The 15,296-nt window shown below is 37.8% G+C and overlaps 1 protein-coding gene across 4 annotated transcripts in view; it reads left to right on the top strand.

The window, feature by feature from the left end:
* The window catches only part of fut8a (fucosyltransferase 8a (alpha (1,6) fucosyltransferase)), a 92,347-nt gene extending 78,322 nt beyond the window's left edge, over positions 1-14,025 (top strand). For all 4 annotated transcript variants that reach the window (XM_059520611.1, XM_059520612.1, XM_059520610.1 and 1 more), the window contains 7 exons: positions 197-359; positions 2,363-2,477; positions 6,399-6,636; positions 8,947-9,193; positions 9,918-10,094; positions 11,180-11,330; positions 12,666-14,025. In XM_059520611.1, coding sequence (XP_059376594.1) covers positions 197-359; positions 2,363-2,477; positions 6,399-6,636; positions 8,947-9,193; positions 9,918-10,094; positions 11,180-11,330; positions 12,666-12,998 — 1,424 coding nt within the window. In that variant the 3' untranslated portion in view covers positions 12,999-14,025. The remainder of the gene's footprint in view (positions 1-196; positions 360-2,362; positions 2,478-6,398; positions 6,637-8,946; positions 9,194-9,917; positions 10,095-11,179; positions 11,331-12,665) is intronic.
* Positions 14,026-15,296: the final 1,271 nt, after the last annotated feature.

A 15,296-nucleotide genomic window follows, 5' to 3' on the forward strand; every position in this document is an offset into this window, starting at 1 on the left:
GGGCTGACAGCTCTCAGATGTGCTGTAATGGCTTGCTGTTAATTCTGAGTGAAGGAAAGATGAAACGTGTCAAATTAATAGGAACCTTTTAATATGGATGAAAAATGTGTGTGTGTGTGTGTGTGTGTGTGTGTGTGTGTGTGTGTGTGTGTGTGTGTGTGTGTGTGTGTGTGTGTGTGTGTGTGTGTGTGTGCAGGTCCAGGAAAGGACCAGGAGGAGCTAAGGAGGAAGGTGGAGAATGGCGTGAAGGAATTGTGGTATTTTGTTCGCAGTGAGTTGAAGAAACTAGCACTGGTGGACACTGGAGCACTACAAAAACATGTGGACACACTCCTACAGGACCTTGGACACCAGCAGAGGTTACACACACACATCCAGTATATATACTTATAATGACATTGATAGTATAAAAAACTGACAGTAAATACCTTTATAATATAACAAATTTGTATTTCAAATAAATGCTGTTTTTGGAAATGTCTAGTCAACAAAAAATGCTGACAAAAACTTATCACAGTATACACAAAAATATCAAGCAGCACAACTGTTGTAAACTTTTAAATGTTTCTTCAGCAGCAAATCTGCATATAATTTCTGAAGGATCACATGACATCACAGGGATACATTTATATATATATATATATATATATATATATATACATTTTTGTCAGAATTTATTGTTGACTAGACAATTCAAAACACAGCATTTATTTGAAACACAAATTTGTAACATTATAAAGGTATTTACTGTCAGTTTTTACTGTCCTTGCTGAAGAAAGTATCAATTTCTTAATTTCTTAATAAAAAGTATTAATCTAGTAAGAAAATATCTCAGTCAAACTTTTGACCAGTAGTGTAAATGTGATTCCAAATAAATATACTGCTCTCACCAGTATGAGAAATCAACTTATTTATTTGCTCAGTGGAATTGATTTTTTGAAAATTTTTAAGGTCATATTTTTGTGTCTAAACATAAAAAACACAGCATCCTGTCAATTTATGATAAATACCTCCACTCAATGAATGAATTAAAATAACTTACCAGTCTGAACTAGCCTGGGAAAACCCAGACTACTTCCGGCGAATTTCAATTCTCTCTACAGAATAGTCTGGCAAAGAGGACTATCTAGCTCGTTTCTGTGCCGCCGAAATCGCGGCACCAATCAGAAACGTTGAGGCGGGGTTTACACGATGACGACAGCTTAGCGACGGTAAAGCAGATTTTGTACATTACAAAGATGGATGCTGCAGAGGAACATTCGTTCGAAACTGCTATCGCGTCTGTTTTAAGTGATTTAAACTTTAACTTTGCGTTGAAACCCGAGCAAAGAACAACACTTGAAGCCTTCATATCTAAAAAAGATGTTATCGCTGTCTTCCGACTGGATTCGCTCTGGATTCGCTCTGCATACGTCATCTCCTTCATCGCTCTGATTGGTTTTAGGCAGAGCCGTTGAAAAATATATTTAACGGCTCTGGTTTAGGTCTATCCAATTGCGCCCAGAGGCATTTGAACGAGGTCCGTCGGTGACGCCCCTTTAGAAACGAGACGTCTAATAGGCTTTGCCAGACCCTAACTCAGTTTCAACTGAAAAGGGTCTGGTTTTAACCAGGCCAAGTCTGAACCATTATGGCTGTTAATTATGAAATTAAGTCAACATAAATGCAACAGTGAAATATCATGATATAAACACTTTGCCTGGATACATTTGAAATGATTAGCTTGGTCCCTATACAGCTCTCATCAAATTTACATTATACCAAAAACTGAAATTCACTTCAGGGGCCTCTTCTCCACATTTTAAATATCCAAGACCATTTTGTTGTACAATAGAAGAGATGAATAACTATTTAATACTTTTGAATCCCAGCGTAGAGGAGGAATACATACCCATAATACACATATATGCTGACTTTACTTCCTTTTTTGTGTAAGCTCAATTTCACTTGTCCTAATCATGTGCTATATTTTATTAAAGAGGAAAAATTCTCTCCATCTCTAATCTCTTTCTAAACAGCATGTAATCTCATGGGGTAGGAATACCATTCTTGGGGTTTAATGGGTGTTTATGTTAAGATCAGCAGGTTTGCTCGCGCTTCAGAAAAAGACATCCATGTAATGCTGAACAGAAGCTAAAGAATGAAGTCATTACTAGAGCGCTTTTAATTGTAGTGTGGATGATTAAGAGTGCATAGGCCAGGCTGACTTTAGTTTGTGACTTTAAAAAGAATTGAATATTATTTCTTTACAAAATGCTCCTTAATTAGCCAATAATCACTTGGTTTAATTAGCAGAAATGGTTTGATGCAGTTGTTCGGAGTTTTGAGCTGTGTTTTACAGTGGTCTTTATGTAATCTTTAGGTCCATCATGACAGACCTGTATCATCTGAGCCAGGCGGACGGTGCTGGAGATTGGAGAGAGAAAGAAGCTAAAGAACTGTCTGACCTAGTACAGAACAGAATCATGTACCTACAGGTATAGTATGCACGCTTTTGTTTAGTTTTTTTTTGTTTTTTCCTTTTCTTTCCTTAGGAAGATTTTATTTTTTAAGACTTTAGTCAGAATAGATGGAACCCGTAACTCAAATCCTTTGGGTCATATTTAGTGTTGGGCGTTATGGCCATTTTTCAGATCATCATATCGTCCGTGAGATCGACGATACATGATATTATCATGCATGGGTGGAGCAAGAGAGAGACTCTTTGTTCTTGTCAAATCATAACTATTTGGTTTTTTAAATATAATGTATTTAAAACAGCTAGTTCATAATCGGACGCAACTGTCATATCGCGTGTCCTGTGACAAATTTGCCGCATCTGCGCACGGAAGTTATCAGTCTAAATGTTCTGCAAAATCAGTCAATGGTGAAATTTAATAGTAGATTTAATTTAAAGTCCAGCAGTTTAACACTAATATTGGACATAAATGAACACGTTAAATATAAAGTATTCAGAACAGGTAAGTTGATATATTTGGAGTAAAGTTGAATTGAACTGCTACATCACCTGCATCGGGACCACACTGTATGACGAGACCGACACAACACCACAGAAACAAGAATGAGATTCCTTCTAACATAACTGTAGCATTAAACTCAGTTAACTCGTTTAATATATAACACATGTATAGGCCATTCAGATTACTTGTTAAAGTGCAATGAAATGTGTACGGAGACTTTGTAACGGCCAAAACTATGTATTGTGCATGCATCACATTATAGTGCGGTGTAGTCCTTCTCTTAAAGACTGATCACTTAAGTGTGTGTGTGAGTGAGGTTGTGTGAGAGTGTGTGTGTGTGTGTGTGTGTGTGTGTGTGTGTGTGTGTGTGTGTGTGTGTGTGTGTGTGTGTGTGTGTGTGTGTGAAATGCAGTGCTGAAATAGCTGGGCAGTTTGATAGCTGAATTATAATAGGCTGCCTAATAAAAATACAAATAATAATAGTTTTATTTTATTTTACATTAATAGGAGAATGAGCATAATATCGTCTTGACTATCGACAAAGAAATCTGCTTATGTCGATATCTCTGACTATCGTCAATACACGATACTATCGTTTATCGGCACAACCCTAGTCATATTGACTAAAGAGATTCTTTCATATTTGTGAGCCCATTCCCTCAGTGTGCCATATATCAGACCATAAGACTTTTTCTGTTATGAATGAGTCACTGAATAATTTACTAAACCAGTTAATTAAAAAACACAGAATTGCACAGAAGACTAAAGCAAGCATTATTTGTTGTTAATACCTGTGTGTTAAAACTCTAATTAGAGGCTCTTGAAGAAGTGTTTAATTTAATGTAATAAAAAAAGTGCTTCTGTAAGGCTCCAAATCTGATTTGCTCATGACTAATTCTTTAAAACAAAGATACTTCAGTGAACAAAATGTGTGTTAGTATGTCGATATGATCTGTTCACTTAAAAGATTTGCTTAAAAAACACTGATTCATTCACAACCATTGGATGCTATTTTTAACTTGAAATGAACAAATAATGATTACAGGGGATGGAAGTACTCAACGTTATGACATATTCAATGAACTTTACTTCTGTGCAAAAATAAATCCAAACTTTCAAGATTTGGCTGGATTAAATGTAAAAATGTGAGAAATTTTCATTGAATTACCTATTTTGCATGGCTCTTATGGATATTGGGGGTCCCCCTCCATGTCTTAAGCATTTGCCAATACTTCCAACCCCCAAGCCTCCATTTTGACTGCATGTTTTGTTTGTTCTTCAAATGAAATATTGCTTCTGTTTTGAATACAGTCTATAGCTGAACAAGATCTCATTCATTCACTCACCCTCCTCCTTCTTCCCTCTCCCCATATATCAATGAGAGGGGTGATTATATTGCAATTGGCGGGACAGCAGTATATTGTCCCTCTCTCTGAGATGGGATGGGGCGGTTGTTTTGCACTGACTCCACACTGGAGACTAAACTGACATTCAGCTGCAACACAATGCAGTGCCACGCACAAGCACACAGGCTGTAATCAGCAGAGCTCAGCTTGATTCTGTGTGTTTAACCCGCAGCCTGAACGGCTCCTGCAGAAAGACTGCGTCACATGCTGAAGTTACAGTTGGAAGGACAACAGCACATTGTGGCTTTAGACAACTGATGCTTTTACCTGATAATCTCCATATTTGTAACTGCATATTTGTGGTTATCTTTAAGTTTCATAAAGCAATGGTATGAAATAAAAAGTGGTCGCACGTACAGTATGCAATGCCAAGTACAAATAATAAAATACAGCTATTTAATAAGAGAACATAATAAATAGGTTTATCTTTGTAATTAATAGGCTTAGTTTTAAATATAATTTACTTTAAATCTCAAGGCCATATCTCCAATCGAACTCTACAGTTGGTGGAAATTATACAGTTTTATGGTTAGGGGTCTGTAAATTAGAGTCAGTCAGGATTTATACACAGTATGGAAAAGTATAGAATTTGATTTCAGTTCTGGAAAAGTATGGGATATTGTTTGTTTTTCAGATTATTGCCCTTTATTCTGTTTTCTTAAATATAACATTCAGAATTTGTTAAAATAAATGTACCATTCAACCACACAAGAGTGTTTTTCATGAAAATGTGAAAACATCAGACATAATCCTATAGTTTAACCACATTTCACAATATCACTGTTTTTATTGTTTTAAATCAAATAAATGCATCCTTGGTGAACATAAGAGAGTAAAAAATATTAAAAAAAAAACTGACCCATATATAATCATACTGATCCATATATATTTTATCTGCTCAAAAAAATAAAAGGAACATTTAACAACACAATGTAACCCACAAGTGTTACCTTTATTTTTTTGAGCTGTTTACAGTATATTTATATATATATATATATATATATATATATATATATATATATATGTATATATATATATATATGAATCATTGTTATTATGGCCATTTTTATGAATACTAATGATAATGCTACTTGAAACCATTGGAATATGAGGCAAAAGAAGCCCATTTCTTATTTTTTGATGCTGATGATCTGTAAGTATTTGGCCTTACTGATGGGTGAGACAAAGACTGGGAAACACTGCTCTGTATTATAAACTAGTCATTTGGCCTAGGGGAAAACTTTTGTGCTACTAGTACTGTGTTAACTTTGACTAATAGCTTTGTGTCAGTGCTCTCCATCAGAGAGACAGGTTAGAGCAGTAATGAGAGCTGGAGTGTGATTAAGTGATGGAGTGTATTTTACTTTGTGTGTAAGAGACAGGTTGATAACAAAGAATCTGTGTCTCTTATGAGAAATGACAGTCCTCTGTCTGTCTCACTACATTGCTGTCATCCATCTACAGTGCGCTCTCTCTTGCTCCTTTCTTTCTCTTTACTCCAGTAATTCGCCTCTCTATTGTCTCAGTACGAGAGAGCATTTTCCGTCCTGTTTGTTTCGTCTTCTTTCATCCATCCAAGATCATTCAGATGTTATATACTGCTGGTGACAGAGCCAAATTTATAATTTCCTCCAGCACATACTAAAAATATTTCAATGTGTGAGATGATTGGAGAGTTTCAAAAACCTTGACAAAACTGTTTCTCTCTTTTTTTTTTTTTTTTTTTTATTCCATCATGTTTTTATCTTACTGGTGGCCAAGAAACATGTATAATACAAATGTTTCCATGAGCAGCTCGGTACAGAATTCGCACTTGAACTGTCAAATGCAAATTCATGTGCTGTTTTTGACATCCAGCAGATCAAGGAACCTGCTGAACTATAAAAATATGATATACAGCAGCCTCAAACTGTATTTCAACATATGTAATGAAATTCAGATGTTTTAAGTGTGATTTCCTCATCTAAAAGTGTCCACTGAATGTGTAGAAAGCTCTTCAGTCCTCTCTCTCTCTTCTGATCTGTATCTGCAGAACCCTCAGGACTGCAGCAAGGCTCGCAAGCTGCTGTGTAACATCAATAAGGGCTGTGGTTACGGCTGCCAGCTGCATCATGTGGTGTACTGCTTCATGATTGCCTATGGCACACAGCGCACCCTCATACTGGAGTCGCAGAACTGGCGCTACGCCACCGGCGGATGGGAGACAGTTTTTAAACCTGTCAGCGACACTTGCACTGACCGCACGGGGGCCTCCACTGGACACTGGTCTGGTCAGTAACACACATGTACCTCAAATCTGTCACCCTGTTTCTGATCCTTTGAATTAAACTGGCTGTTTTTATCATATAGAATTGTGCTGCCTTTTGAAAAGTTTGGGATTATTTGTAAATAATTTAGGGATTTGGGATTATTTTTACGTTTTCACATCATGTTTTGCACACAGTGCAAAATACATCGCAAGACAAGACAGAGCAGGTTACCTGTGGTATGAAACAAAGCATTTAAAGCATTTAAATTTTGTCATTTAAAAAAAAAAATTCAAACAATAAATACCATTTTGTGGCTCTTTAATGTGTCATGACAGATCGCTACAGTGCCTCAGTTCAAGCGGCATGTGAATCGCTAATCTCTTCCTCTTTACTAGTTTTAGCATGAAGAATATAGAGGAATCTATCTACAGCTGGAGTGAACCTGCTGTGCTCTAAAAGCAAAGCGGAGGGGAAGGAGAGACTGCCTTTAAAACATGAAAGAAATGACCTCAAAACAAAGCAGTGCTTTCCCATCACTCTTTCCTCCCAGAGGACACAATCTCTCTTAGTTCGCCCTAAAGCCTGAGTTTCTGCACTCCATGGACCAGTGAGATTGACAGAGATGGAGACTGTGCAAGCGAGTTATATTTAACATGCTATTCCAACTCATTACGTTACATTTATGCATTTGCCAGGCACTTTTATCCAAAGCGACTTATATATTCAATATATTCAAGACTGAGCTCAGAGTAGACCAGGACTCTCTGCTTTTCACATTCCCTGGGAATGAACTGAACCCATGACTTTGGTATTGCTAATGCCATTCCATCAGTTTTTACACATTAGCATTAACATCTTGGATTCTCATAATATACACACATACTGATGGTGCCCAATGAATTCAGCCTAATTGTAGTGGACCTTTTGAGAGACGGTTCTCAATAATGTACATAACACAACCCTGTTAATGCCTCTAGTTATGACATGCATGGGGTCAAAGGGCAGACCAAATCCTTCAGGATAATCCTGCTGGCGTTTAGAGAAAATTACCCCCAGCAATATGCTTACCAAAACACACGCAGCATTAAAATGAATCAGTGCCACTTCAGCGGTACATGCGCACAGATAGCATGAATTTAAAATAATAAAGAAGCCTCCTCCCCTGAAGCCCCCCCCTTCAATTTATTCATCAGGATGCAAGGACAAGATGTAATTTAGATTCTCTTGCTGCTCTAATGAGGATGAGAGAGAGAGGGAGAGTTATTTTGTTTATCAGTGCATTGAGGGGTGCTGGGCTGGAAAAACCTCATCCCCATGCAAAGAGCCTAACAGCAAGGTTATATAAGAATGGCTAGGGAGATTCTCCAACACTTCTTTGTGTGAAAAATACTTTTTAACATTTAATGCTGCATAAGGCATAATTTAAACCTGGCACGCACACTCTTTGAAGACATTTTTCCCTGATAACGTTTTATTCCATTACTTTATGCTAGTGGTTGAACAATAGTTAGCGCCTTTTGATCTGGATCTATAGTGTTTAAGCCATCAACATAATGAGCATATATTCATCGTTCTGCCAATGCATGATGCCTAAATATATATATATATATATATATATATATAGTGTATGTATATATATATATATATATATATATATACACTATATACTGGAAGCCATATTGGTATTGGACAATATTACAGTATTAACAGACAGGAGAATATGTATGTATGTATACACATACACACACACTACTATGGCTTTCAGTATATTGTGCATCCCTAAGGCCTGAAACATGCTCTTGTGTGTGAATGTACGCACCTAATAACACATCCATTGTAATGGCACAGACATTTGAAGGGAACTCCATCATCTCAGCCCTTGAGGTTTGTTGCCGCCACACTAATGCGAGAACATGCTTGGAGAATATGCCGTATATTCACTGTCAAAATGTACACCTTGAAAACACTGTAAGTCACTTTGGATACAACTACCTGCCAAAGGCGTTAACATAATATAAAGTAAAGTATGCACAGATTCAGATTGCCGCCTGCTTTTAATGTATTCACCGAGCATTTGTATTGGTTTGTTTCTATTGGATATGTTTCTGGCCTAAGGTTGTCTTTTTTCCCTCTCCTGCTCTCGTATTTTAGCCCCCACGCTCTATTCCGAGCGAGCAGCTCCTCCGTCAAGCTTTATTGACTTGCTAATTGTAAATTAATCTCATAGTGGAAAAGCATGTTTGGCCAATTTACAGTCCGTACCACAACATTTCATTTCTCCAGTGCATTCTTTTGATCTTTTCCGCTCATTGTCTTGTGCATCGTCTGTAGGTGAAGCAAACGATCGGGATGTTCAGGTCATCGAGTTGCCAATCGTGGACAGCCTGCACCCTCGTCCTCCGTACCTGCCCCTGGCCATCCCCGAAGACCTTGCAGACCGGATTCAGAGGCTTCATGGAGACCCACCTGTGTGGTGGGTGTCTCAGTTTGTTAAGTACCTGATCCGCCCTCAGGCTTGGCTGTTGAAGGAAATAGAAGAGGCCACCACCAAGCTGGGCTTCAAGCACCCCATTATAGGGTGAGACATTACACATCAAAGCATCACATCAGTCCAGATATTACTGTGCATGTTTCACTTTTATGTTTTATTGGTGGAGCTTTCTGAGACAGAATGTTCTATGCTTACTATATTACTTAATTTGAATAAATTTTCCTATTTACATTTTTGAATAATTAATGTATATATTACATTTAGTTTTATATTATTTATTTAGGGGATAAAAATTGACATAAGTTTTGTATAAATACACTAAAAGTTAATGGAAATTAGCCAATGTGTATCCTGTGATATAAACCTCAAGTTTGGGAAAGACAGGCACTGATAAGTTTCGAATGTATTTATGTGTGAGAAGAAGGGAGGGGGAGAAAAGGAGGAGGGAGACCCTTTCACACAAACCAACACTGCTCTAACAATCAGTCTCCACTTACACCCACTTTGCTCTCTACTGGGAGCGCAACCACTCACAGCCATCTTTCTGTCTGTCTCTCTCTCTCTCTCTCTTACTCTCTATTCTTACTTTATTCAGCCACCCATCCTTACACTCACACATAGACACATAATGGTTGGCATTTTGAGAAAATCGGCACCCCAAAGCGCAAAACCTTTGACCATCTGTTTAAAAAAATAGAAAGAATTTTTATTCTGCTGGTCTGTATTTTTCCCTGTTCTTTGTCGACCTTGAATCGCTTTCTCACACGGACGCACACAATCAGGCTAACCCAGGTTTTGCTCATCTCTCCAGGGTGCATGTGCGCCGGACAGATAAGGTAGGAACTGAGGCGGCATTCCACCCAATAGAAGAGTACATGGTGCATGTTGAGGACCACTACCAGAGTCTGGCCCAGCGTATGCACGTGGACAAGAAACGGGTTTACCTCGCCACTGACGACCCCTCTCTACTGCAGGAGGCCAAGTCTAAGTGAGCACACTTTATACAGTTTATGAAAACAAGTCTTAATATCACATGTTGTGTTGCTTGGCAGTTGAATTGATCTTCTTTTAAGGACCTTTAGGTAAATAACTGGAAAATATTGGACAAAAATTATAAGCTAGTTTAAAACTGTTAATACCCTCAGCTGGTCAAGTGACTGAAATGAAACACTTAACATGGCGACAAATTTTTAGTGCACACCAAGGACAATAACTATAACAAAAGCTTTAATATTTGTTCTATTCTGAGAATAATCCACGCCATAGCTATAACAGTGAGGACACAGATGGACAATATCATTGAAATCACTTTCAGAAATTCTTTTCAGCTGGTAAATAATAAAAAAAGACAATCAGCCAATCAGAATCCACCCGACTTTAAAGAGCTTGAGCATTCAAAATGGTAGATGACATAATTGCATTGCACGAAATATTGATTTGAGTTGAAAAGTTTGAATGCAAAGCTTCCCTGAACACAGCAGTTGTGACCAAGCGGCAAGTTCAAAATTAGACGGATATTTAAGGGAAACGGTGCAGTCAAACTACTTATTACACAACATTTCACCACATAAATAAATAAAGGCAATAAAAGATTTAAGACTGAAATGTTTTAAAATCTTCGTATTCCACAGAGACACGTAATAATATGTGTTAATGTGAATGCTAATATAGTTATCCGTATACAGTAGTTATCTTTACAAGTGCTATTCTTGATGTGAACGGTCACAGTCAATCTAACGTTAGCATGTTGCTATTCTAATAGCTCAATACAATAATAAATAAATACAAAACACACATATTTTGGGTGATATTGTTATTTTTTAATTAAACCCATTTTTAATTAATTTGTTCTTTTCCCATTCTCCCTCCACCATCTTATATGCAAATTTGAGCATGTAATGCATTCTGGGATTCCTTTATCGGCAAATTGTGCATTCTGTGCTCCCCTCTGTTTGGAAAAGCCTTGACATCAAGAACGTGCCTGAAGGCTGCAGACCATGCTTTGGAACACATAAAGAGGTGTGCCATCGGGGAGGACCTTTTAACCCATATTTGTTTTTTGTTTGTGTGCAGGTATCCTGATTATGAATTTATTAGTGATAATTCTATTTCATGGTCAGCTGGGCTGCACAACCGCTACACTGAAAACTCTCTGAGAGGAGTCATCCTGGATATCCACTTCCTGTCCAGGACCAATTTCTTAGTGTGCACCTTCTCTTCACAGGTACAGTTTGACCCACTTTTGCAGAAGTTTTTGTTCTGTTCGTCTCCTACATTAACTTTTTGTCCCTTTTTGCACTTTTGTGAGGGGTTTTTTTTGCATGAAGTGCCCAAACCTCCCACAGCATTTCTATGGGGTTAAGACTTGACTGTTTGATAACCCTTAATTTTATTTATTTTTATTTTTTTTTAAACATTCTTTTGCGGACCCTAAAGGTTTTTGGTTATTTCTTTCTTCTACAGTCTACTTTGTTAAACTTTAGCTTTTTTATAGATATACTCATGTCATATTCTTCACAAGTACAATGCAGACTGTGTGGCTTGTGTGGTTATTTTTTCATGCCAGACATGATGTCTGGCAATCAGTAGTCTTGCAGATCTAAACGTTCTACTATCAGTTGAAAGTCTGGCCCATTTATTCTAGCCAGGAATCGCCCACTTCCCACTGTGCAGGTTCACACTGTGCAGTTTTTGGCTGTCGATTTTGACCTGCAAATTTTAATTATATTAAACAATATTTGTATATTACAGATCACCAATATTTGATTATTTAATGTGACATATTCATTGGCAGAAGACTAGTCTTCTAAGTCACAGTTTTCAACGGGACAATTGGGATCAAATCTTTGCTACAATACATACACCGTACACTTTGACATAAAATACGTGGATGTCACAGTGTACCAATCTCACTGGAGTCATATTGTAGAGCAGGGGTAGCCAACCTTGCTCCTGGAGGGACTATATTTCTGCAAAGTTCAATTCAAAACCTGCTCCACCCTGCCTGTTATTTTCAAGTAACCCCGAAAACTTTTATCACCAAGTTCTGGTGTTTTATTAGGTTTGGAGCTGAACTCTGCAGGAACTTATCCCTCCAGGACCAGGGTTCACTACCCCTGTTGTAGACTTATCAGCAATTGTAAAAAAAACATCAATATCGTACATCGTGTCCAACTTTAGAAAGCCAACTTTTTGTCCAGTGGCTCCTCTGAATCCATCATTATAGCAGGCTGATCTATTAAAAACAAGACTTTGTTTTTTGACAGACTGATTAAAAACTCCCAGAAAGGCCAGCCAGTCAGATCCAAGCAAAGAAATCGCAATCTTGACATTTTTATGTGCCATATGCTCTAGACTGTTCATGAGCAGTCTGTGGTTACTTTGTTCTAATAGTCCTTAATCTTTACTTCAGCTTTTCATGAGTAGCGCTTAACCATTGTAAAGTCCATTCATCTTTGTCAGGTGCACCTGCTTGTCCTCTTAACTCCACTCTGCTCTGAAGATTTAGCTTGAAAGCAGCTTGTGAACGTGTCTTTGTTTTTATTTCCATTGTGCACAGGTGTGTCGAGTGGCCTATGAGATCATGCAGACTCACCACCCAGACGCCTCCTCCTACTTCTATTCCCTCGATGACATCTACTACTTCGGTGGGCAGAATGCCCACAACCAGATCGCTATCTACCCGCACCAACCACGCAATAGCGACGACATCCCGCTTGAGCCTGGTGATGTGATTGGTGTTGCAGGCAACCATTGGGATGGATACTCCAAGGGAATCAACCGCAAAACAGGCCGCACAGGCCTCTACCCCTCTTATAAAGTCAAAGAGAAGATTGAGACAGTGAAGTATCCCATGTACCCAGAAGCGGACAAACTTCTTAAGAAGCCGTAGATTTAGACAAAGACAGCGCAAATACTCTCGTTTTTGAAATGAGGAAACCCTGGACCACCCGAATGGGAATGCACTTTGTGTGTGAGTGTGTATGAATGTGTTCGTGTAGGTGTGTCGGTGTGTGTGTTGTCTGGGGTTCTTCACAGGGTTTTGGGACACCTTCCTAACTCTGGTGCTTGGACCTTTGAGTCTCCCTGAAATGGCAATCAGGGTTGTGGAAGACAAAAAATAAAAACAAAGAGGATGAACTCAAGGCAACAGAAACGGAAGACACTGTACTGTAGGTACTTTCTAATTAATCTCCGGGTAATGAAGGGAACTGAATATGTTAATTTAAGATAACACAACTGGAAGAAGTGACTTTGCAACTCCAAACTGATCATGACAAGGCAATCATAAACCCGGGTTATTCTCGTCCTCCTATGCTCTTATACCTCCTTGTGCACAATGATGGCATCCTTTACTCTTAGCCTCACTCAACTCGTTTCTCTCATGCCATCACTATGCCAACTGACACTCCACTTCACACCCATGAGCTGTTAATTTCCACTGCCATATTGTGCTTTTAAATGTGACTTATGCTGTTTTTATTTTCATTGTAAGGTTTATCATGTGTTTGTGTGTGTGTGCGGATTGGAAAACGGTGCCTATCAGGGCAATTGACTCACTTTTACTGGACGAGTTTTGACTCTGGAGCCTTATGGACCAGCCTTTCCACGCAGATTTACACTCCTCCCCTCCTTTCCACTTAGTGTCTTATCCACAGCCATGTGTCCATCATGTTTTTTAAGAGATCATTTAATGTTATTAAATTTTAAAATACAGATAAGAAAAATGTCACTTAATATGAAAATAATGATACTAATATTATTGATGAGGATGGTAAAAGAAAGAATAATTATGGTAACAATGACACGTACTTGCTGTCATTATAAATTTGAGTTAATCATGAATGAGTTGTTCATTGTTTTATGTTTGCGGGCATTGTCTCTTTGGTAAGCAGATCAAATAAACTTGATCAGCCAAATTGGGTTTCTGTCTGTATTTTAATTTTGTGTGTGTGGGCTATTCTTTAAGGACAATTGAGTTAAATCTTAAAAGGCTCTATTCAACAGTGTTCAAACTGAGGAGGGGCTGCAGGACACAAATTGGGGAGTCCCATGGTGTTTCATTGAAATTAGAATACTAGATTAGTATATTTTAATTATTATTTAATTATTGCACTGACACAGCTTGACATTGGTTTGTGCCAGTTTTATAATTCCTTTGAAAATAAGTGTTTTTGAAGGAATTTGCAGTCAGCCAATGAGTAGACCCTCACTTTCACCTCGTCACCAAAATGCTAACAAAATTTAAGATATATAAGAGTAAAAAATGTCAATTTTTATATTGTCAGAATATTCACAGTAGCAGAATACTTTTTCAGTTCTGTTTTAGAGCTCTGTTGTTTTTACACACTGTTCATACTGTAAACGAGTCACATACGTATTTTATAAGCGCTCCAACTGTATAACTGAATCACAATCGTACAGTCGATAAATCTGTCGTGTGAACGAACACATATCAATCGAGAGTTGTTTACACGTAATTCAATGCGACAGTCTTTCTTCGTTCCATAAAGTTGCGCGACTTTAAAGTGTGACATCCAGCAGGTTTTGGATCCCGTCGCTGTGTTGGCTGTGCTAGAGATCCACTCGTCAGGCCTGTGGGCTTTGTGTGAACCAAATGCTGCATGCCACACTCAGGTAATAATTAACAGCAACCCTCCCGCGGTCGCCATTTTTTATTGTTACATTGATCACTGTCTGTGATGTGGCGTGAACTGCTGTTGTATGAGCATGACAGTTTAAGGTCTGTTAAAACTGTTTGTTTCCAAAACCACACTTTTATAGACGGCTTTTTACTAAAACTCGTTTATGCTGTTAAAACATATAATATTATAAATATGTGTATATTTAATTTCTATTAAGTACATGGTTTCTTTGCACTGAATTTTATATCTCAGTATAATAAAGTTATGTCCATTTATGTTAGAAGGCAAAATAAAATGGTAATTAACTTTTCCATTTTGAAAACCCCTGGTCTTGCATAATGTTAAATGATAAAATGTGAGCCTGGACCACAAAACTAGTCATAAGGGTAAACTATTTTACATTGAGATTTATATATGAATAAATGAGCTTTCCATTGATTAGGAAAGGACGATATTTGGCTGAGATACAATATTTAAAAAGCTTGAATCTTAATTTTTGAAAATTGCCTTTAAAGTTAAAGTCCAAATGAAGTTCTTAGCAATGC

The sequence above is a fragment of the Carassius carassius genome, chromosome 32 (assembly GCF_963082965.1).
Source record: "Carassius carassius chromosome 32, fCarCar2.1, whole genome shotgun sequence".
Lineage (NCBI taxonomy): Eukaryota > Metazoa > Chordata > Actinopteri > Cypriniformes > Cyprinidae > Carassius > Carassius carassius.